This window comes from Pteronotus mesoamericanus, unplaced genomic scaffold (assembly GCF_021234165.1).
Source record: "Pteronotus mesoamericanus isolate MK-2021 breed Mesoamerican mustached bat unplaced genomic scaffold, CSHL_Meso_final scaffold_651, whole genome shotgun sequence".
Classification (NCBI taxonomy): Eukaryota; Metazoa; Chordata; class Mammalia; order Chiroptera; family Mormoopidae; genus Pteronotus; species Pteronotus mesoamericanus.
Genome location: NW_026555325.1, coordinates 24227559 through 24252918, shown reverse-complemented (window position 1 = coordinate 24252918; position 25360 = coordinate 24227559). Strand labels below are relative to the sequence as shown.

At 40.4% G+C, this 25360-nt stretch overlaps 1 protein-coding gene across 1 annotated transcript in view; it reads left to right on the top strand.

Annotated features, from left to right (window-relative positions):
- DPP4 (dipeptidyl peptidase 4) overlaps positions 1–25360 on the top strand; it is an 81365-nt gene that overhangs the window by 35114 nt on the left and 20891 nt on the right. Inside the window, exons 9-19 of the mRNA XM_054562758.1 lie at positions 4629–4789; positions 6248–6351; positions 13097–13232; positions 15408–15452; positions 17568–17675; positions 17954–18021; positions 18958–19011; positions 19351–19472; positions 21397–21444; positions 21703–21801; positions 24026–24095. Of these exons, the coding sequence (XP_054418733.1) occupies positions 4629–4789; positions 6248–6351; positions 13097–13232; positions 15408–15452; positions 17568–17675; positions 17954–18021; positions 18958–19011; positions 19351–19472; positions 21397–21444; positions 21703–21801; positions 24026–24095 (1015 nt within the window). The remainder of the gene's footprint in view (positions 1–4628; positions 4790–6247; positions 6352–13096; positions 13233–15407; positions 15453–17567; positions 17676–17953; positions 18022–18957; positions 19012–19350; positions 19473–21396; positions 21445–21702; positions 21802–24025; positions 24096–25360) is intronic.

Genomic DNA, 25360 nt, shown 5'->3' with positions numbered 1-25360 from the left:
GTCTATGAGTCTTTTTTCCTTTGTTTAATCCCTTCACTTTTTTCACTCAGCTCTACAACCTCCCTCCCTTCTGACAGCTGACAGTCTGCTCTCTGTATCTATGAGTCTGTTTCTATTTATTTGTTAGTTTATTCCATTCATTCGATTCCACATATAAGTGAAATCATATGGCATTCATCTTTCTCTGATTGGCTTATTTCACTTAGCATAATATCTCCAGGTCCATCTATGCTGTCACAAAAAGGTAAGATTTTCTTCTTATTTACGGTTGAGTAGTATTCGATTGTGAAGTGTACCAAAGCTTTTTTTATCCATCATCTACTGACAGACCCTTGGGCTGCTTCCAAATCTTGGCTATTGTAAATAACACTGCAGTGAATATAGGGGTGCATTTATTCTTTCATATCAGTGTTTTGTGTTTCTTTAGGTAAATTCCCAGAAGTGGGACTGCAGGGTCGTAAGGCAGTTCCTTTTTTTTTTTTTTTTTTTTTTGGAGGAAACTCCATACTGTTTTTCATAGTGCCTGAACTAATTTGCATTCCCACCAACAGTACACAGGGTTCTCTTTGCTCCATATCCTCACCATTTTCTGCTGTTTGTTGTCCTTCAATTGTGAATGATAACTTTGTTGGGTAGAGTAGTCTTGGTTGTATCATTGCTTTTCATCACTTTCAATATATCTTGCCAATCCCTTCTAGTTTGTGAAGTGTGTGTTGATAAATCAGCTGAGAGTCTAATGGGAGCTCCCTTGTAGGCAACTTACTGCTTTTCTCTTGCTGTTTTTAAGATTCTCTCTTTGTCTTTAACCTTAGGCAATTTAATTATGATGTGTATTGGTGTAGGCCTCTTTGGGTTCCTCTAGCTTGGGACCCTTTGTGCTTCCTGGACTTGTATGTCTATTTTCTTCAGTGAGGTTAGGGAAGGTTACTGTCATTATTTTTTCACATAGATTTCCAATTTCTTGCTCTCTCACTTTCTGATAACCCCATGATGCACATATTAATACATTTGAAGTTGTCCCAGAGGCTCCTTATATTGTCTCCATTTGGGGGGATTCTTTTTTCTTTTTGCTGTTCCAATTGGGTGTTTTCTGCTTCCTTATCTTCCAAATCTCTGATTTGATCCTCTGCTTCATTTATTCCACTGTTGATTCCCTGCAATGTATTCTTCCTTTCTGACTGGTTTTTTTATGTTTTCTAGGTTTGTTTTTATGTTTCCTTTCTCTTTGTTGAATTTCTCGCTAAATTCATCTATTCTCCCCTAAGTTCGCTGAGCATCCTTATAACCATTGTTTTGAAATCTGCATCAGTAGATTTCTTGTCTCCGTTTTGTTTAGTTCTTTTTCTGGGGTTTTGTTCTGTTATTTCATTTGGGACATGTTTCTTTGCCACCTTATCTTGGCAACATCCCCGTGTTTGTTTCTATGTATTAGGTAGAGCTGCTACGCCTCCCAGACTTTGTAGAGTGGCCTTATGTGGTGGGTCCTTTGTAGGGTCCAGTGGCACAGCCTTCCTGATTACCCAAGCTAGGCACTCCAGGTGCACCCCTGTGTGGGCTGTGTACACCCACCTGTTGTAGCTGAGACTTGATTGTTGTTGGCATGTCAATGGGAGGGATTTATTCCTAGGCTGATTGGCTGTAAGGACTAACTGCACTCACTGTGGAAGATCAGCTATGCCAGGGCCCATCCCAAGGAGCAAGACTTACTTCAGTGGGACTCTTGTGCCCACTGAGTCTGCTCCTTGAGTGTGTCACTTGTGGAGGGGGTTGGGTGGTGCCTGGATGTGTCTTAAGCTGTCTACCTGGTGCACTGGCTCTCTAGCCTCTTCAGCAGTGCACCAGGGGGTCAGCCTCCACCTGTGTTCTGCCTGAGGCCACCCAGCATGAGCTACAAAGCAATTTTCAGATGGCTGCTACTTGTGCTGGACTCAGAGGTGCCCAGGAAAGGCCAATCTGCAAACCAAAGCTGGCTGTTGCTACTGCTAGGCCTGGGGCCACTTAACTAGAGGTACAAGGCAAGCCAAGACCAGATGCTGCTTGTTTGAGAGATTTTAGAAAACTCTGAAGCATGAGCCAAGATAGGCCTTTGTATGGAAAAGCCACTGGAAAAATCTTGGGTGAGTCTGCAATTGGGTGGAGTGGGGTCTCAGAAAATCACGAGGTTGGGTGAGCAGTGTTAGCCAGGTTGTAGAGATTCAGATATGGTGCCCACCTACCAGCTCTGTTGGAGGAGGTCTAAGAAAAGGAACAAGGGCTTTTGCCAGAACTTCTTTCTGGGAGAAACCTGCCCTGCCTCCCCAGCTCTCATCATGTTGCCAGACAATTCAATTCCTCCTTGTATGTCTCTGTTACCTTTCAAACTGCAGCCCCAGTGTTGGAGCTCAGAGGGAATAAGTCCCAGTAAGTCCATGTGTGGGCCCTTTAAGAACTGCCTGAGACTCCAGAATTCCTCCATCTCACTGAGTCACAATCTCTGCTGGTTTTTACAGCCAAAAGTTATAGGGACTTTTCTTCTTGGCACTGGAACCCTGGGCTAGGGGGCCTGTTGTGAGACTGGGACCCCTTGACCTTCAAGGGGCACCTACACAGGCAAGATACCCCTCCTGATTTCTATGTGTCACATGCGGGTGTGGGTTCAGTCTACTTGGCATCTCCATCCCTCCTACTAGTCTCAATATGACCTCTTCTTTATACACTTAGTTGTAGGATTTCTGTTCAGCTGGATTTCAGGTGGTTCTGAATGATGATTCTTGTGTACTTTAGTTGTAATATTGATGTGGTTGTGAGAGGATGTGAGTACCACATTTACCTATGCCTCCATCTTGACCAGAAGCCCTCAACAAGAAGTAACTTTATAATAATAGTTTTAATACATCATCAGCATGGAAAACGGTGTTCTGTATTTCAAATAACCACCAATTCAAAACATAGAGCACTACCTGCTACTTGAACTTACAATAAATTTTAAAAACCATAACCTTACTGTAATTATATTGATTGTATGTAATGGCATATTGATCTTAGACTAGAACCAACAGGTAGAAGCCACAGGGGATGAGATGTCAACTCAGTATATGAAGAAGTTCTCACATAGTGGAAACCTCCTTGACTTGGAATCTCAAGGCCTGTATCCTAATTCACTCAATCCCTCTCAACCTTAGCTTCCTTCTCTGTAAAATGAACTGCAGATAGGCTCATCCAGGGATCTTTGTGAAGATTAAATTAGATAAAGTTCTGTAAACTCTGAATTGTTACATAAATGTAAGTCAATGATATGGGTATAAAGCAGTCAAACAGGGAGCAGGCTGCCTTACCAAGAAAAGGTTTCCTGTTATTAGAGTTGCTGATATAGGCACGAACAACAGTTGAAAATGGAGATGAAAAGCATGGACTCACATCAAACAGGTCTGGATTTAGTCTTGATTCTATCAGTCATTGCCTATGTGATCCTGGACAAATTACTTATTCTCTATAAGCCTAACTGCTTCCCTTTGCTCATCTGCACAGTGAATTATCATGAATTTAACTGAGATAACAGATGTCCATTGCTTATCAATGCCTGGTGTATTCATTAAATGCTAGCTGCTCATAATAATTATTATCATATTTTACTATTGTTATTAATACTGTACTACTACTCTTATTGTTATTATTGAAAACAAGATTTTGGAAGAAACTTGTAAGGAAGCCTCAAGAATCAGAAAAGTCATTGGGATAAATAATTTCCTAGTTCTAAGATTCAAGTTTCTATGCTTTTTTTACCTTTACACTCTCAGAAGAACATGAGACTTGTGGATTAAATCTGCATAAAGAATTAGGAGTCCCCATCCAGTCTACTTGAATTCTCCATGCCCTGTTGATAAAAGAGGTTCTGGCATTTTAAGAGCCAGATATTGGAAGTCTCATGAACAGACTTCATAATAAACATAGGAAGGAACTACATTTGCTGGAGATTGAGAACGAGCCCTACCATGTTCTGGAAATCAAGACCTTTACTTTCCTTTGCATCCTTTGACCCTCTCTTCTCACCCTTCAATTTATATACCAGAGCCAAGTGTTACTCCAAGGAAGTCTTCAGTTTCTAGGCTAGGTGAAGGAGACATTTCTCAGTAGGAGTTTCATGGAGCTCCTTGCCATTCTAAACCCATCCTTTCCATATCTTGTTTATGCCAAAAGTAGTGAACTCTGAGCACCATATTGGCTTTATAGCAAGGAGCCACACACCACCCACCCAGTTGGGGAGAGTATGCTGGCATGTTGACTGTTTGAAAATTACAAAAGAGAATCAGCCCCTTGTGTGAAATTTACTTTTAGTATGTTTTACAGCATAAATTTAAAGGATTATAAGATAAAGGAAAACATGTAGAGTGTATATTAAGTATTGCGTGCTAAAATATTCTAAAATAGTCCAACGGTTACTTATTTTTACAATCCAGATCTATCCTTAAAGATTTTATTTTTATTCGTTTGTATTTGTATTACTCTGATTTTGGAAGCCCAGCAAATGCAAAGTGGTTCATTAGTTGAACTCTACTGTAATTACTAAAGCTAATGAGAAAAATATTTTGAATGCCAAAGCCAATTTATCAGCTACTTCTAGTAACAGAACAATCTATGTCTTTTTTCAGAGGAAATCTTCAGTACCCACTCCGCTCTGTGGTGGTCTCCAAACGGCACTTTTCTAGCATATGCCCAATTTAACGACACTGAAGTCCCACGTATTGAATTCTCCATCTACTTTGATGAGTCACTGCAATACCCAAAGACCGTGCACATTCCATATCCAAAGGTCTGTGCTCCTATTCGTATAGTGGCTCTGTGATTTGATGGGAAGGGAATGGTTTCATTTAATCCTTTCCTGCTAATGAAAATATTGTCAGTCTCTCTTCAACAGCTTGCTGTGATTACTCTTGCTGAAGTCAACAGCATCTGGCAATTTTAAAGTATTTTTATTATCCTAGGAAAGAGTGTGATTTAAGGTTTTGTAATTTCTCCAAAAACTTTGAGGAATGACAAGCCGAAAAAGATGGGGAAAATGCTTTTGAAAGAGGTAGGGGGACTGAAATGTTTGAATGAAGGAAAAGAGAGGCTATAATTGAATCACAAGCTCATCTCATTTGTAGAAATTGGAATGTGCCCTAGATGAAGTTGAAAAGCTTGATTATATATCAGGTTGTATTACTAATTAACAGATACATGACTAGTTTTAGTGGTTCTATTATAGATTTGGCACTAGTGTTAATTTCACACATCCTACATTTGGAATAATAGTGTCATGTCTTGGTTTTCAAGGCTGTTCTCCCTCTCCGATGCATGTTTATAAAAACTGAACAGCTTTCTTCAGCAGTGTAAGCTGAGGAAGACGGGGATTTAGAAGGGAAGCATGATTCTTCACTGAGATCATATTAATAATGGCCACTGTGTAGGAAAATCTAATAGTAAATGTTTTTTTTGTTTGTTTTCTGTTTTTTTTTTCTATAAGCAATTTGGAGAAAAGGATTTTTATTTTTACCAACTCACTCAATTTGTTTTATGAAGAGCTGCCATTTTAGGAAGACAGAGGAAGTTAAAATTGAAAAAAAGATCAGAGACTAAATATGGAGATGTATTTTCAGTGAAATGTTATTTTTTGACGAGTGAAACTGGCAAAAAACAAACAAACCATAAAATGTTCTTACTAAAAATATATTATTTCTAACTAATTTGTCAGTCGAGGATCTATGTGTATATATAAAAATGTTTTATAGATTTCTGTCATAGTATTTATTGCAACGCTCCAACATGGTGAACCTGAATTTAGAGCGAAAATGATGGCTTCCTAATTAGCATTATTGGCTCTCGACTCAGGGAAACTAATTTTCTGGGTGGATCGTCTCTTTGGCTGAACCCAAGCAATTCTTCATAGTGGTCAGCCAGCAGACTTCTTGTCTCCTGGGGTCAGGGTATATTTGCAAAATATCTGAAATGATTTTAAGAAATTTATCCCTGTTTGCATAGAGTATACATAAATTATGAATATTTATTATTTAAACAGGAGTATTTTGGGCCTTATGTGTTTCTGCCTGAACATGAAAAGGTTGCTTTTCATGACCCTCCCTTATGTTCATTTTATCTATTTTAAATTGTTTGAATATGTCTGATTGTTATAATTTTATGGCTGTAATGCAGACATTTTGTACAGTTTTAAACATGTGCAATGATGTTATATTTTTTGTCAATACCAATTCCATGGTTGTTGTTTTTATAGGCAGGAGCAGCGAATCCAACTGTAAAGTTCTTTGTTGTAAACACCAACAATCTCACCAACCCAGTTTCTGTACAAATCACTGCTCCCGCTTCTATACTAACAGGGTAAGACTCGACCCAAATGCACGGGCAGTTGCATAGCTTTCAGGGGGAACCTGTTAAAAAGTGAATAGCAGAATCAATGGTATCCGCCCATGGTATCCCTCAGGCTGGCAGCCATTCACCCCTCCACTCAACCACTCTCTGCTGAGCACACTCCTGTCTCTGTGCTGGGCAAGTTTAGTGACGGGGTTACACAATGAACAGAGCAGCTGGGGTCCCTAGTGTTGTAGAACCTACACTCAAGGCAGGGGAGGTGGACAAGAACCAGGGAAACAACAATATGTATAAAATGTCAGGCGGTGACAAGTGTTCTCAAGACAGCCAAAGCAAGGCAAAGGTGATGCTCATGATAATGGAGGTGGGGAGAGGTGTCAGGAAAGGCCTCTCTGAAGAGGCGCTTTGTGAGCATTGATGTAAAGAAAGGGTGGTCTCGCCACATGGGTAGTGAGGCTCACCGTATCCAAGCAGAGGAAGAACAAGTTAAGTGGGAAGGCCCTGCAGAGAGAACATGCTTGGTGCATTCAAGGAACTTGGAGGAGGGTTGGGTGACCGGAGCTATTTATGTAGAGGAAAGGTGATGAGAGTAAGGTCACATAACACAGGCTTTCCAGGTTCTCTTAAGAACTAGAGGCCTGACGTGGTAGCTCAGTTGGTTAAAGCATCACCCTAATACACCAGCATTGTAGGTTCGACCCTAGCCAGGGCACATACAAGAATCAACCAATGAAGACTTAGAAAAATCAGAAGAACAAATCAATGTTTCTCTCTCTCTCTCCCTCTCCCCCACTCCCCCACATCTTCTATCTCCAAAAATCAATTTTTTTTAAAAAAAAAGACCTAGAAAAATTCAGGGAAACTGTGGATTAAATTTAACGCGCCTCGAGACAGTGATGTGGAGTGGGATGTCAGTTGCTTAAGTAATCCTTAGTGGTTTGAGATTCTGCCCCTGAGCACCCTCAGCAACTTGTTAGTTTCCTATGAAGAAAACCACTCATCGCATGCAACTTAGGCCTATCACATTGCTCTTTATCCATTTCTTTTATTAGTATTGGTTTTGTTGTTGCTTTTAACTAAGACCTAGCATATATTGAGCACTCCCTATGTGGCAGGCACAGGGTATTGCCACATGCTTTATTATATTAATCTTTAATGTAACCCCCTCTTTCCAACAACTATTATTATATGCCTGTTTTACAAATAAAAAAATGAGGCCTAGAGGTTAAGAAAATGTCCAAGTAGGATTCTGCATGCAAACCTGTTTTTCTTAGTTGGAAGAGAGAGCTTGTAAACACTGCTAGGTGCTTCCCTCTGTGCCAGTTCAGCCAGTGCCCTCAGACTCCGGAAGTTGTCATCAGGGAAACATGGAAGCGTCCCCTCTTTCAGGGTTGCGTTCACTATATCAGACATGCTGTAGGCTTTGCTCTGTGCTTGTTAATTCGTTGACTTGTTTAGAAATGTTTATATTAACCTATTTATTCTTGGGGGAGACCAGTTATCAGTATTTTTTTTTTCCTGAGCTTGTTCAAGGGTATAAAAATTTACCCAGGGGTTCTACAGTCTGCCTTTTCTTCAATCATTGTTGATCGAGCACTCACTATTTACACACAAAGAAAGTCCTCCGAATGAACTTCTGCCCTTCTAAGACTTACAATCGGGTAGAGGATAGAAAACATTCCAATGTATGACTAAGAACAAATGTGGCAGAGGTATAAACAAAAGGCTGGGGGCATTGGAGAAGGGGAAGGTGGATTTTACATGACCTCAGGAATCAAAGAAAGCATCCTGGAGACCACGCAGATTGAACAGACCGCAGTGGGGAGGAAGAGCGATGGAGCGGGAGAGCCTGCATGGCCCAGGGCGTGGCTGTTCGGGATAAAGAGCAGCAGCATCTGGCCTTTACATGTCAGTTGTAGACCTAGAGGTCTACAACTAATATCTGAGAGGAAGATGAACCATGAGCACCTGCTCTGAAAAATGTTAGATCTAGAAGGGGCTTTATACCTCACCAGTGGTTGGCAAACTTTGTTTAAAGGCCCAGAAAACTTTGTTCAAGTGAGAGAGCACACAGAAGTGCAGTGTCTGAAAACAAACGGACGGCTCCTACGCAGGTTGCAGGCCCAGTCGTCCTCCCCATCCCTCCCCCCAGGAGGCTCAGGAGATTAGGCAGGACTGCAGAGCCTCCAGAACGCCCCTGTGAGACACAGGTGAGAGTCCTGAGGTTCAGATTGGGGAGAGAGAGTTCTGCTGAGGTGACTCAGCCCGGTAACTGCTCAATGGCTCAATGGCTGAATGGCTCCGGGGACCCATTGCACCCAGCGCATCACCTACCCCGCCCCATTCTCGGCTCCTGAGGGACACTGTAAAGACATGCTATGTGTCCTCTGAATAGTTGATGACCCTCTAAAGTCTTGGATTGTCACACAGAAGATAAATGAACTGAAATGAAGTACGTTGGAAGCTAGTGACACCTACAAGAAAGGAGGCAGATTAGGAGCTCAGTTCTGCTCCGTCTCACCCCACCCATTCCTCTCCTCAGCGATCTGTCAGCGGCCCCGGGAGGGTTGGCATCCCTGTCAGAGCAGAGGGTGGCATGGAGCCCACGGGCAGCACTGGCAGGACGCCCGCTTCCTCGGGTGATTCACTGAATTAATCACTGCACCGTCTGCACTTGCTCTCGGTGGCAGCTTCTCTCCAATATTCTTTCCAGTTAGTAATGTGTACCTTATTTTAAGCACCTTTAATATACCAGAAGAAACACATACAAATTAGGGGCATTAATGTCACTCAATACACATTTATTAAGTGCCTACTGTTTACAAGGCAACAGTCACTTTACCGAGGGATTCCCTGTGTTATGACTTTCCAAAGCAAGTCTCTCCCAGTGCATTTAAATATGATTTGCTTTATCAAATTCAGTTATTCAGTTTACACACACTCTCTAGGAATAAATAGATTTCCTGGAGTGGTGAATTTTATTCTGAAAAGAAGCAAGAGGGTGAAGCTAGCAATGTTTACCAGAGGGATGGTTAGAGGTTCTACATGAGCGAGCGACTGGGGGCAGGAAATGTGAAGCCAGCTGCTCCGTTTGAACCCTGGCTCCAGCACTTCCCGGTGCATGACCTCGGGCAACTTACTTAACCTCTCTACACTGCCATTTCCTTGCCTGCACAACATGAACTCTGATGTTCCCGGCACGTGCAGTGGTCATGAGCTTCGTGTCGAGCACTTAGAACAGTGCCGGGCACATCACAGATTCCACAGGGGTGTGACCTATTATTAGGTCCGGAAATCATTCCATTGCTTTAGTATTAAAATCAACCATATTCCTCTCGTACTACCCCCATTCCAGAAATGAGAAGCGCTGGCTGAATCACTGCGTCAGTCCCGTTTCAGGGGGTCAGGTGGCCTGCACAGTCCCGCTCCTACTGCTCCCACAACTATTACATAACCAAAGTCTACTCAATAGTTGCTTCTGATTTTGCAGAATGAAATCAGCATGTAATGCAAAGCACCGTTCATAATCCTGCTTTTTGGGATTTTCTGGTTTTAAAAGGGGACTTAAACCTTTTGGTAAAAAATACAATTGAGCCATTTGTTTCCTTATATCTTTTTTATGACTCAGTGACATCTGGTCCTGTTATGATCTCAGCTGAGGGGTGGGATAGACACCCTCATTCTGTCTCCTCCTAATTCCAAATCCTAAAGAAAAACTGTGATTGAAGAAAAGTGTGTGTATGTTGGAATTCAAAAATTACTGTGTGCTCTGCTGGTGAACTGTCATATTGGTCTCTCACAAGGTGCAGAGTACACCTTGGCAGTGGAGAGTAACAAAGGTAACAGAGGATACAGGTCCATGAACCTTTGATTTAGAAATGGGCAGGGAAGATGCCAGATGCATGTGAGTTTCTTGGCAGACTTCCCAAATTCCATTACTCAATGTTTTCAAATGGGGAAAAGTTACTTTTCTATGGCTGATTTCTGAATCCAAGAGCATAATTTATGGCTTAGTAGATAAAGTACTTAGTACCAAGTGACCCCAATAATCATGTGTAAGAGTTTTCTCCCTGCCCCCCATCTTTCCCTTCCCCTACCAGGCTGTAACTGAACACAGGTGCGGCTGCCTGCCGCTTTGAGAGCCAATATTCAAGAGGCAGGTGCTGATGTAAAGGAAAGTGGTTTATTTTCAGGCGCCGGTAAACTGGATGATGAGTGACTCATGTCTCAAAGTCCATCTCCCTGAGAAGATGGGGACTTACACCTCAAAACCCATCTCCACACGTCAGCGGAGGCAGAGGTTTTTCATAAGGAGGGAGAAGGGAACAGAACTAAGAGATCAAGGGAAGGGGTTGAAAAGTTCTCAGCACAGCCCATTCCCATAAGGCAAGTGATGGTCTGGTGTGCATCACCCTCGCTTCATGTTTTCCTGGCTCCACCGTTGAAGGTCAGCAACTCTCCTGGAGCTGAGGTGCCTGAAGGTGGGAGCCTGTATCTTTTGAAGTTAGTTCCTAGGATTTTTATTACAAACATGCTGTTCATCCACAAGCTAAATATTAGTCAGAGTCAGCACTTACAGAAACAATGTCGAAAGAATGGTGGGGTGGGTTACAATTTTCTACTGCTATACTTCCCACTGTTACAAGGCCGCCTTAGGAAAGGGGAAGGCTCTTTCTGGAGAAGCCCCGTAAGACTGGCAAGAGCAGTGGAAGGAGGGGGTTTCCTAGAAACCATCGTGGACAGGGGTTGTTTGAGGAAGACCTAAAGGAGCTAGAGCATGGCAGTTGTTTCAGACTGAAGACAGGCAGCACAAAGCAGGGCAGCTGGGAAACCTCAGAGGGTGTTCATGGAATACCAGCAACCTGTGCTGGCAAGATAGTGAGTATAGGTTCTTAATAAGCAATGGAAAGGACTGCAGTGGAAAGGAGTCGCTGGGTGAAGGGGCTGGCCCTCTTTCAGTGTCTGCCACCTGTATAGGACAGCCTGGAGGCCCTCGTACTCCTGGGTGCGAGAACGCATTGTGTTCCCAGCTGTAAAGGCGGGGACAGTGACATGGTAAGGGGTTTAAAGTGCTTTATCCAGCACCTGATCCATCCTAAGTGCTCCATAGGTACTTGGTGTTTGATTTAGTGTCTGCGAAGAGAATGGAAACAGGAAGTGATCTGTGAATTCTGAGGAAGGACAGAACTATTTAGGCCACCAAGGGCAGCATAGGATTTCCACCCCCCTTCCCCCTGCCCCATTTCTTCAGACTGTGTTCCACAGGATTTTAGTGAGTGTTTGTTCTGTGTAGGTATTCTGCTAGGCCCTGGTGTTATCCTGTGAACAGATAGCCATGGTCTTACCGCGAAGAGCAGTTGACAAAGTGACAAGAGGAAGGAAAGAGCAAGGGAGGATCTCAGGGCATTTGTGGGGAAGGGAATACAGCCACGGGCCCAGATTAGAGGATGCGGGAAGATTCCTTTGGAATCTTTCTGCCAAAAGGACACAGTCTTTGATCAGACAGTGGAAAGGAGTGATTAAAGAATAGCTATACAAAATCACAATGGGAGGTGGGAAAAGCAAATCAAATAAAATATCCAGAGGAAATAGTGTTAGGGAGGCTATCAGAAAAGTATATTATGAATTCCATGCATCTCACAACAAATCAAAATATAGTTCCAAGAGCTTTTAAAGGTATGCATGGTGGGAGGGTGCACTGCTAGAGATATCTCTCGCTGAGCAAATTTATAATACCAAAGGGTTTCTTCAGTTCTTCACATTGCTTACGTTTTGACTCTTGAAAGGTGTTATAGAATATAGTTATTTGATTTTTAAAGTTTGTAAGGATGTGAGTCGATTTTTTTCCCCTGTGAAAATGCAATTGAGAAAAAGGTCAGCTGTAGTTTCACCTAAATAAGAAGAATTTTCTAGAGAAGCACTCAAATGACCAAGCATACTTGAAACTCAGTCAATGTCACTGGCCTCACAGTAATGCTCCCACAGGACAGAGGAGAGATAGGGAAATGCCACCTTTGACTCCAAGAACCACCAAAGGCCCAGCTGAGGACGTGAAATGCCCTGAGTCAGGGTGTGAGTCATGTGTGCTAAACTGCCATACCATGCTGCCTGCTTTTGTTCCTGTCAGATTTATTTTAATTTCCATTTAAAATTAAATTATCCTTTGAGCTTTTAGAAAAGGTATAATATTATGGTGTTGACGTAACCCGTAAAAAAAATTTATAAAAATTAATTTGAGTCAAATGGAGGATACACCTGGAAGCAAGACCCCAACAGACGAAGAAAATGCTTTGGAAACTGGCAGTTTGCATCTTTTATGTACTTGGAATTAAGAAGGGCCCATATGGAGGACTACATGAAGGCAGGCTTGTGATTGGATTACAGGAGAGTTAACGAGATTATGTGCTTTCTTGAGGGTGGTTTTTCTTTTGGGGGGGGTCTGAAGAGAGACATTTCTAAGGTGCACTAAAACAATGGACAGGGCTTCCTTAAAGCAAAGATAAACCTTTTACTAAAGAAGTTAGCTGCCTGGGGCATGACTGGCCACCGTGGCCTCCCCAGTTTAGGAATTTATGATCAGATCACCCCGTGAGGTTACTTTCCGTAGAACCCCTTTTTTGTTCAATGGTATTAAATGCTTTCAGCAACCATTTAAAATGGCATTTCCGTTAAGATTCATTTCATTGAGTAAAATATCTATTTGGGCCAAGATTTGGAAATGATTTTTCTCTCTTCCTTCCTTCCTTCCTTCCAGCGATCACTATTTGTGTGACGTGACATGGGTAACCAAAGAAAGGATTTCTTTGCAGTGGCTCCGGAGGACGCAGAACTATTCAGTGATGGACATTTGCGACTACGATGAGTCCAGTGAACGGTGGAATTGCGAAGTGGTAAGGTTGAGTGAGGATACACGTCATCGCTGAGGGGCTGTGCGAAAACAGGGAGAGAGTGACTGTTTTGGAGTCAGAAAATGAAGTTTGAATTTCTATTCTTTTTGACTCTTTGTCTGACCCTGAGGTGGTAAGTCAGTCTTGACTAGCTTTTAGGCAATTTGATATCTGGATAGCTTTTAGAGAATCTGAAACAGTTACACTGTTTTAGTTATGGATGCTATCACATGGGAAGGGTGGCGATTAGAAAACGAGAAGGCAGAATTTGATGTCAAAATTCGAAAGACCAAGAGGACCAGGCTCTGAAAGATCAATGAGGTGTGTTTCAATAGAGAAAATATAGGGAATGGGGAATGACAGGCTAAGTATATATGAGAGACAAAACAAGCATCAAGAAGCTACAGATCTATACTATACCATGACTATTTTTAAGCAATAAAAAGCTTTAGAATTTAAATAGGTAGCTACCAGAGTGAGTGGGTGGCAACATTGAAGCAAATGCAAGTTGGATCCAACCTTGAGGTGCTGGGATGGGGTGGGGTGGGGATACAGCCAGGCTGGTGGATCAGGGTTAAAGCTCCTTTGGGAGCCAGTTCCCTCCGGAGGAGTGAAGCCTAGTGGAGGTTTGCTGACATAAGTCAGGGACACCTCTACACATGGCTTTTCTGGTCATGGGTTTTACACACCTCCCCTTGCTGTTTCCATCCTGGTTAGGCACAGGACAGATTCTTAGCTTAGGAAGTTTGGGCACCCCATATCTTGATTCATTCATTCATGTCTTTATACAACAAACATTGAATATCTATTATGTTCCAAGATCTGTGCTAAGCACTGGATATTGAAGGATGGAGGGAAGGAAGGAGGGAAGGAAGGAGGGAAGGAAGGAGGGAGGGAGGGAGGGAGGAAGAGAGAAAGAAAGAAAGAAAGAAAGAAAGAAAGAAAGAAAGAAAGAAAGAAAGAAAGAAGGAGAAAGAAAAAAGAAAAGAAGGAAAGAAGGAAAGAAAAAAGAATTTGGCAAATTTTATGTTCTATTAAGGACTATCATTATAAAAACCAGTAATAATAGTTACCATTTCTTGAACAGTCACAGTAGCCACATACTGTGGAAACTGAGGCTCAGTAAGGTCAGGGAGGTTTCTCTGGTCACATGACAGCCAGAATGCATACTGTAAGACCTAGGTGCCTTGCTTTCTGCCAATTAATCCACACTAATATCAGAGCATTGTGCCCTAAAAGGGTATAAGCAAGGTACAAGGAATGTAGAGCAAATGAATATGATCAACTTGACTGAGGGCAGATACAGTGGGATGGGAGATGATGTGGGAGAGACCTGGAGCCTTCTGGAATAAGTTGACATATGCTGAGCAGTCAACGGCATAAAGTTCCCAATAAGCAGTATGAACAGCTTGGAGCATGCAGGGTCTAGGGGTGCATAGGACTAAGGCTTGGGAGAGAAGGACAATGGTAAGAACTGAAGTTAGAGATACAGACTAAGGCTCAGGTGCCATTCTGAGGAGTCTGAACATTTCTTGTAAGACATGGGGAGCGATTTCAGGGTTTTCAAGAGGAGAGGATCATAATGAGATAAAGCTATCTGTTGCCAAATGAGGCAGGCTGGGGGCTGAGCAGAATGGAGAGCTGACTGAAAGGAGGTAAGAGCAGCAGAGTTTCCAATGAGGAGATCAGGACAATGTACCAAGCAAAGCTTGAGGCCATGAAGTAGGGCAGTAGAGGTAGACAAAGACAAGAGAAGTCAAAGAACCAGGTGACAGGGCTGATGGGGGTGACTGTCCCTTCAGAAGAGTATGAGTCTAGACTGATTCCCAGGTCTATGGCTTAGGTGAATTGGCCACTAACCGGGAGAAGAATGAAGGAATAAGAACAAGCTGGTCAGGAGGGAGGAAACATATTGAGATTGTCCCCCTCAATGTTGAAGTGAAATGCCAGTGGAGCTTCCAAGACAGCAGGAGGGTGTAGACCCAGGACAGGGCTGTAGTAAGAGAAGTAAATGACATAATGTAATTATATTTAAAAATGCTAACATAGATACAAATATATGAATGGGGAAATTTTTAAATTATTTTAAGTGAAATTTTATTTATATTACCACAAATTACGACTAAAGAATTCATATCTCACTTCACTTTAACATACTTTGTTTCTTTTCCTCCCTAGAAACGACAATATATTGAAATGAGTACCACTGGCTGGGTTGGAAGAGTAAGTAGTTAAGAGTTACAGATTCTTCTGTAGTATGCATCAGATACTCAGAACTATTGAATATGTAGATATGCCAAACAAGGGCCCTATGTTACTTCTTAATAATAGAGATATTTGCTGACCTCTTTCTGAAAATATTTAAATACTTCCTGCAGAGATATCTTTTTATAGAGAAAACATACTCAGTTGGAAAAAGTAAGGGGGCAAGTGGAAAACCAATGAAGAGCACACACTTGATCTCAGCCAAAAGGCCAGGAAGTGATAATGAGGAGCAGACAAAACAAAAAACACTCTAGGCAAATTGTAGCCCGTGGTATGTTAAAAGCAACCGTTGCTGAAAGGTGGCCAAGATACTGAATGTGCTTCTTGACCTCATATTTGAAGTTATGTGCTTCAGAGGCGGAAAACATGATTTGCATTTATAGTCTGCACAAGCGCGGAAGAAGATGTGACTACTGTACATCCAGCAGACATTCAGTGGCGTACACATCATCTCCCCACACAGCTCTCTTTGGAGGAAATCATATTCATGTGTGTTCACACTTTGGTAGTCCCCAGATGCAGAGCTTTATCCAAGAATGGTGACCCTTAGGGACTTCTCAGGCTTCTCACTCCCGTCATGCTCCACCTTGGGCAGAATATCCACCACGGTGCTGCAAGCCATGGAGTGAAGCAAGTTGATGAAGGAGCTCCAGCCGTCATGGCACCTCATTTGAAAGATGAAGACAGAATCTCACCTGATTTTTGTGACCACTTCCACTAAGTCTCCTTTAAGAGAGAAACAAAATGATACAAAACATGTCGAGATTTCACATCTCATTGGGTATTGCCATGGGCCCTCTGGTTCGGGAACGTGGCCTCTTCCAGTGGGACTGGGAGCTCTGATAGCATTCACATGTCCTTTTTCTTCAGGCATTGATTGGGCAGAGGGGAGAGGTTTGCCAACATGAAAAGTGGTTTCCTCCGTGGCAAGAGACATGCTACACTTCCTCACGACTCTCTGAAAAAAATATGTTTTTCCCTCTCTGTATTTAACCAGACAGATGCCACTTTTCACACATTTCTCCTAGGCACAACTCCATCCAGGGGAAACAGGGAAATGTATTAAAAAGATAAGGCTGTGAACACAGGTCTAGAGAGGGGAATGTGTTTCAGAGCTCTGTAATGAGAACACCAAGTGTACTGCACGCCTCAGCTTGCTCCGTAAATGAATTTGCTTTGAATCACTAAATGGAACAGGGAAGCATTTTTCTTCGTTCCCAAAATGGGAGCTGAAGAGAGGGGAAACATCGAGGGAGAAGTGAACCAACAATTTTAAAAGACCATCTCCTACCTGCTCTCAAATGTAGTAAAGAGATCAAAATTGTAAAGTGACATATTCTTTTCGGGCTGGGGTAGATACTCTCCTGCTTAAACTGCATTATGTTCTGAGAACTATCTTTATTGAACTGTAAAAAATGGAAATTCTGTTCTATATTTCCATACAACGATTTTTTTGTAAGCTGTTGATCTTATTTAGCAAAATGAAAAGGCTTATAACTATATGAATGTTTCTGTACTGAAATATAAGACACATTTCTTATGGTATCTATTCCAGAAATGGTTAAAGACTTTCTAAGCCTGACTTTCAAAAAGAAATCTGTATGAAGTGTAGGTAAAAGAAAAATCCCTCAAAATACCAACCACTCCATCCTGAAACAGTCAAAAATAATATTAGTCTGTTTCAAGAAAGCACATTTGTGTCATGGAGGAAACTTATTTCTTGAAACTGAAAGGCTAATGCTAATTTTTTCACACTTACAGTCAGAAGTCATAGTTATCCTCCAAAGACAGAAGATGTCCAAGAATAACAGTAGCCACTGCTGTGTACTGAGTATCCTATGGACGCCTCTTTATGTGCATTCTCTCATTCACTCCTTACAAAAGATTTCACTAGTAATTAGATCTTTGTGTCTGCATTTTATAGAAGAAGAATTTTTTTTTGAGACATTCTGGGTTTCATTTGGCAAGTAAATGAAGCATGGGTTTTACGCATAGGTGTTGTAATTTCTAAAACTAAAGTTGGTTTTGAGATGAGACTAATGTGCTTTAACATTTTTTCCTGATATTTTCTAGTTTAAGCCTGCAGAACCCCATTTTACCCATGATGGGAATAGCTTCTACAAGATCATCAGCAATAATGAAGGCTACAAACACATTTGTCTTTTCCAAATAGAAAAGGAAGTAAGTATTACACAATTCCTTTCAGGTTGATCCTCCTTTTTCTAATTTTTTTTTTGAAACTGACATGTAGTAGAAGTCATTTGATAAAAATCAAGAAATGTGTACAAATAATCAGACCATTTCAAATTCCTGGGTGGTATCTAGTAAGGTGGATGGGCTGAGGAGACCGAAGAAAAAGACCTGAGATTATCTGAACTCCTGATATAAATGATTTAATCCTCTTCTTAACCTTGATTAGAGAGAGTCTAACCAACCTTTTTTATAAAAAATCCCATCAGAATTGCACATTTATTACAAAAGGAGCCTGGGAAGTCATCAGGATAGAAGCCCTTACCAGTGATTACATGTGAGTATTCTAGGATGCAAAAGTATTTGTCACAATCATGCCCTCTTTGCTGAGAAATAGGAAAAAATCTCGTACAAATAAAGAGTAGTCTGTTTGGAATGTGTTCAGTACTTTTTTTCTTTTTAACATATGGAAGCCTTAATGATTTTCACATATGCTTAGCAGATTTGATACCCTGCCACCAAGCAGCTCTACCTCTTGCTCTTACCTGCTTTACATTAGAAGAGCTATAGCCTTTTTCTTAACCGTCTTGAAACACTGAACTAGCACCCAGGGGCATTTTGTTAAATTGGAACTAAAACTGAATTTTTGGAAGGCTTGAAGAGGCGACTTTATCTGTCCATGTCTCAGCCTTACTTTGGTAAGGGGAAAGCTTTGCAGAGGCTGTCAACTACCACGAGTGAGTAGGAAAGGGAGTGTTAATTTTCATTAGAATCTCAGGCACATTTATAATTCCTTACTGGTCTCACCACGGAAGAATGTGCCTGCTTCCCTAAGCAGTTTTTGAAGGGTCTTTTTAGCAGTGGCTCTGCTGCTCTCAAGAAGGTGGGGCTGCTGCCCCCTAGTAGTTTATGTTATAAGTCAGAAATTAGGGAAAACAGTATAGGTAAAAGGGGTCTTGACTTCAGGTTAGTTGTCCAGTTCAATTTTTCTTACAAAAGACTGCTTTTGAGATTTTACTTGCCACTTTAGTTAAGGGAGCAATCCCCGCAATGAGGTATTTTAGTCTGATAAATAAAAAGGATCCCCTATTTAGAGATGATGGGGAAAAATGGCTTCTGGGGGCAGGGAGGCAGGGAAAATAATAGAGGGAAGGCAAGCACTAATGCACACACACTTGTATGAGCATTAATGTTTGGTGTTGAGTTAAATGGAGTGTACCTGACTTTTCTTAAAAAACATAATTAACATATACTTCATTTATTTTCTTCCCAGATACTACATTAGTAATGAATATGATGGAAAACCAGGACAAAGACATCTTTATAAGTAAGATATTTGTCAAGTGTACAATTTCTTCACTCTTTTTTTGGTGGGGGTGGTACTTGTCATAACTAATATATTAAACTGAATTTATTCCCAAATGTTTTTATTCCTTTATAAATCAATCTGCATGTCAACAAAAGAGAATGACTTCATTAGATGTTTTATGATATTTCCAAACAATGGGAGGCTTGAGGTTATAAACCAATTAGTGTATATTTTTCACTTTTAAAAGTTTTTGAGGATTGTTTTGGCATTCTGACATCTTGGAATATGGCTTTATTCAATTTCTTTCTTTCACTTCTCTTTCAACCGGACGCTTAATTTCCGCCATTGGTTTTACAGAGTCCAGCTCAATGACTACACAAAGGTGACGTGTCTTACTTGTGAGCTGAACCCAAAAACGTGTCAGTACTATTCTGTATCATTTAGTAAAGAAGCAAAGTACTATCAACTGAGATGTTCTGGTAAGTCTGAACTGCCCACAGGGAGGTCGAGCAGCCGTGGGTACCCACAACATCTACCTGAAGTAGCCCCCTGCCTGCGAGCTGTCGCTCCCCTTCCATCCCCAGGCGACGGTCCCTCCTCTCTCTGGACAACCTTCTTTCCACCCTCTTGGCTCAGTGTCTCCAACCCTAAATCTCTCTTTCTGTGTCCAGTCTAGGAAACATTCTTTCTGTCCTGCTCAGTTCTCTCCCTTTGAATCCGAGGAGTTCTTGAAATCATTTAAGTCCTCTTCTCATCACTCATGTCTGAATGGTGAGTTCATCACCTTTCTTTCCCCTTCTAACCCAGAGGCTTCTTTAGACCGAAAACATTCACACCCCAGAACTCACGTATAACAGAGGCTTTTCATCCTTATATATACACACGTGTATTTTTTAATTATCATTTTGTGTGCTTCAGTGAGAAAATATATGGAGATGGTGCCTGTTACCCAATTTGCTCACTGCTCTGTCTTCTGTTTCTATTGTTCTCATTGTTTTCTTTATTACAAATGAAGAAACCTGAACAAGGAAAGCCGATTTTACTTCCACAGGTCGCTCATACAGCTAATAAAGGCGGAATATAAACACAGGCCTCTGCCTCCCAAGTGCTGTGCTAAATTACTTCTCAAAATGACAGAAAGAATCCAGATATTCTGAAAAGAACTGTTTCTCACCAAAAGAAAGTCTCCAAACCAGTTATCTGAATCCTTTTTTACTAGCATATTTTATTTACTCTTATATTTTTCTTAATGGCTCTTTACTATGGCTGTTTACAATCACCATTTCTTGGGCAGGTGTTTTATAATAAGCACTGTGCTAAAAGTTTTGTATTCATGATCTTGTTTGATCCTAAAGAAAGCTCTATAATGTAGATAATAATTATCTTCATTTTATATGAGGAGATTAAAGCATAGATATATTGTCCTAAATCACACAGCAGGTAAACCAGGATTCAAACCCAGGTCTGTATAATGCCTTCACTGTGGTTCTGATAAGGTAAAAATTATTATTATCCAAATGCATAAAATTAAAAAGCTAAAAAAAAAAAAAAGCTTTTCTATACATTACCTTCTACTCTGCAGCTACCACAGTTGGGATAAATAGTGAAGATATGGGAGGGTGAGAAAAACACTTTTGCATGCCAGGAAGGAATTGCTTAGCCAAGTCAGGCACTCTGCAGATGTGCCGCCAGGCGCTAGGCCTCTGCTGCTGTGCAGGGCAGCAGGAGGGAAATCCGCCCCTCCCCTAGGGGAGGCTGGCTCCAGAGCACCGCCCTGGGCCGGGGTGGGAGGGGGTGCCCCGAGGGCTCATGTGGTCCTCCCCAGATTGTGGAATTAGAGCAGGGAGGCATAGCAGCTCTTCTGGGGACCCATGGCTTAGTGCACAAATGAGGAAATTAGGCTCAGGAATGATAACATGCCCAAGGCACCAGAAGGTCCAGAAGTTCATTTCTTTTTTCTTTTGAGCCCTGTACTTTTATGGTAATATTTCCTGTGCTCACACTCAAACTGCACTTATTTTAAGGAAGGAAAAGCAGCTAATACTTATCAAGCCCCTTATCTGTTATGATATTTATTCTATCAAAGTTAAATAGTAATAAATGCTATTTTTGAAAAGTATGCCCTGACTGGTGTGGCTCAGTGGATTGAGCACTGACCGGCGAACCAAAGGGTCACTGGTTTGATTCCCAGTCAGGGCACATGCCTGGGTTGTGGACCAGGACCCCAGTTGGGGGTGCACAAGAGACAACCACACATTGATGTTTCTCTCCCTCTCCATCTCCTCCCCCATCCCTTCTCTCTAAAAATAGTAATAAACAAAAGAATCTTTAACAAATATGCTATCTTCTTTCTTTTTAAAGAGTACTACACTAAAATGTATTTTTTTCTGGTTCTGTTAACAGGCCCTGGTCTCCCTCTCTATAGTCTGCATAGAAGCAGCAATGATACAGGTATTTTCTCTTATTTCACCTGCTTTTTTTTTTTTTTTTTTTTTTTAGGAAAGTGCATGTAAATAGAACCAGCATCTACCTAGGGTAGTGAGATTTTCTTTGGCTTTTGAGTATCTTAACAATGGCATTGAACACTAGGTTTATAACCTGAAGTACATATGGTCCCATCAATGAATTGCCCACTTGTTTGTTATTGCATTGCACAACCCACCTTCTTCACGTTGTAATCAATTACTGCTATCTCAAATATTTGTTTAGAAGTGAGAGTTCTGGAAGACAATTCAGCTTTGAAAAAACTGCTTGATGATGTCCAGATGCCAACAAAAGAACTGAACTTTATTATTTTGAATGGAACAAGTAAGTTAAATTTCTCTTGGAACAGGACTTTTTGTGAAAACACCAATAGAAATAAAACTAAATATAATAACTTGATCTGAAAATATGTATTTCAGAGTATATATAAATTTAATTTAAGGTTATTTTCCTATGAAATGTTTTGTCACAAGAACTACTAGTTATACTAGTTTACATTCTTTTGTGTTAAAATACAGCATCACTCAACTCAATAGTAATTCTGTTTTACTATTAAGTCTCAGTTTAACTTAACAATATCCTAATGTACATCACCTTAACCCAAAGAGATAAAAAATATCTAAGATGATTGTATAACAAAAATTAAGGTTGGCTATAGAATGTTGAAACTTCAGTCTCAGGAGAGAAATCTTGAATTTCCCTCCCCCATTTGCCTCAAGAGTTAGCCTAGTCTGTGGCCCGGTTACTTGATCATGGATTATATTCAGGGACCACTAAGAAAAATGGGTTTCTTTGAGTAGGAAATCTTGTAATTTGTTCTTTTTTATTTGCTTGCTTGTTTTTTCTAAGGGCTGACAACTCATAACGGAGGGGGAAATCCATCAGGATTCATTTTAGATTTATTTTTTTTAGTAAACGATAATGATAGAAAAGACTCAACCTCTCTAATTTTAAATGACAGGAAAAACACCGGAAAGTGTCGGGTACTTCTGAAGAACAGCCTAGAGCAATGCCATTCAAACCCAATATGCATATACATCCCTTGTCACCCCGGCCTTGTTAGCCTGCACATTCTGGTCAGGGTGGGCCCAGCGTTCTGAGTTTGTAACAAATTCCCAAGCAGTGGCAGAGCAGCTGCCCCCTTGTACCAGTCTTAACTGGCAAGGGCTTCAAGCTCTGGAGAGCAAACTGGACTGCCGGGTGCCGAAGGCACTGAATACTGAAAGGGGACGTTCTATTTCAGTTGGTAAACAGCGGGGAGCTCCAGAAGGTTTTAGGGTCAAAGAAACCACAAGATTGGTTGGATAACATGATAGAGAGTGAAGGATGAACTGCCAGAAGAGGAGGGTTCAGATGGGAGGTGATTATATCTTTCAAACTCCAGCAAAGGAAGGCCCTGGGAAGTTGGAGAGGAGGGGGCAAAGGGAGGTGGGACTAAGGATTAGAAACAGAGCCCCAAAGGACAGACTGTGTATCTTCAAAAAGGTGGAACTAAAATACTTCTAATCAATTAGTGCTAATTCAAACAAAAGTGAGATCAAATGATGGGTTTGGCATATTCATTAAAAACATTATGAACAACTGATAGTTTGAAAAGCAATAGAGACTAAAATACTTGTTCTTATCAGCACATTTAATCAAAAGTCATAATTAGTCAAATACAACTGAAGAAACTATATAAAGATTTGACTCCTACATCTTTCTTTTTTCATCAGGTAAAATAATTGTAACAGAAAACAAAAACAAAGACAAATGTCAGGAAGAAGTAGTTCTAGAGAGAGGGAAAATTTTCCCTATGGGTTAGATCTATTGAAGCAGGAGGTAATCTTACTAAAATATGGAACTATCACTTTTTTTCACTTTCAGATTTATTAGTCAAGGTCATTATCCTGAACCTGGGAGCAGAGGAAATCAATTCATTATTTAGGGACAACTCGTATTAAACTAATGCTAAATTAAGCACAGAGAATTAAACCAATCTGCAAAAGATCATATAAAATGTACACAGCAGTTTGCTCCATGTAAACCTGATTTCATGCAGTGAAATGCACAGCTGAAAACTGTAGGGTCAACTTAGGGGTCTAAAATGGCAATAAGAATGAGAAAAAAGTCATTAAAATAGAGTTGGGGCTAATGAAATATCCTAAACATCTTCAAGGAAATTCAAGAAGAGGAAAACATTTGCGAGGCAAATTTAGAACATAAGCCAAAAACAAACTAGATAAGTAGATCAGAGATCAGAGAATAGAATCATAAAAACAAAATATTAGTAATTCTAAAATGCAATTTTATCTTATAAGTCACTGATGTATTTAATAGATTCATTGAAACAATTTATATAGTTTTAATCTGAACTAGTATTTTAACCTGAAAAAGAATGGTTTTATTTCTTAAAAACATGCTGAATGCAAGTGGTTCATTTTCTTTTTCTATTCAAATTTTAAAAACTGTTAAACTCTTGATATGATTTATCACTAACAGATAAGTAACCAAAATCATGTGCTAATCATTGTTCTTAATTTACTGATTAATCTTTCTGTTTATTTAGAATTTTGGTATCAGATGATCTTGCCTCCTAATTTTGATAAATCCAGGAAATATCCTCTCCTAATAGATGTGTAAGTATTCAAGAGGAGGGAACTAAAAATTTAAAGGTTAACTATCATACTTCTTCTTCTGCCCAATGTGGCTTATTGAAAAACAAAGCAAAACACATCCTTTCTCTCTTCCTGGATCATTGTGCAGCAGTTTTACTATTTCCTCCATCTGTTTTGCAATCACAGTCCCAAACATGCATTTTCTACCTTCTTTCTAATGGAGAAGAGAGACCCTCTTCTTTCATCATAATAGCATATGAATTTTGTTTTGATTTGTTTCCCTGAACTCCAAGGGAATTCCAAAGGAATTTTCAAGTCCCCATTTTCATCCTTTCATGTTGACATTTTAATGAGCAAGATGGGTATTAACAGCCTTCACAGCCTTACCCCCAAATTTGGCCAAAACATTTTCCATGATTGTCTTTGTTTCAGTAGGACATCATGTTCCTTTTTCTTCAGTTCCTGAAGTATAATGAACGTAATGATACATTCATTATAATCCAAACTTCTTCAAAACTTAGAAAGAGTTCTGAAATCACCAGCCTTTGAGCAGCCTTTAGAATTTACTCATGTAAATTCTAAATATGGCAACTTTGTAAAAAAGCTTTGATAATTATTAGGAATACATTTAACTTTAATCCTTCTCCTATTGCTCTGACATCACCCACAAGGCCACAATTCCACTCTTCCTGTCACAGCATGACTCACTTCTGTCATTAAAAACAAAACAAAACAAGTGTATTGGTATTGAGTGCCTGCTGCATGATAGACAATTTGCCTCATTTTGTTTACACTGTAAACTCATGTGGTAAGTTCTATTGGGTCTATTATCTTGAAGAGAAAAGCTGAAGCTCAAGCACATTGCTTTCCTGCTGTTACTAGCCAAAAAAAAAAAAAAAAAAAAAAAAAAAGGAGGAGGAGGAGGAGGAAGGGTACACATATTAGCATCCAACACACTTTGTTCCATTGTATTTACTTTCATGTAAACAAAACATAAAAGCTCAAAAAAAGAGATATTTTAAACTTCCTGATGTGCTATTTGATTTTCATTAAGCATAGTTTTGACTGTAGTGACACTAATTTGCTTTAGGCTTTAGCCTCAAGTTTGAAAAAGGATCCTTTAGAAAAAAATAATATTTTATCTTCTTCACCCAGTAAGTAATGATTGGGCATCTCCAGTAAGAAAGTTAAAAAAAAAAAAGGTTAATTTAGTTTCCATTTCTTTTTAATGATTTTCCTCTTCACATCCTTAGATATCTAAACCCTTGTTTTCTATTTTTAAAAAC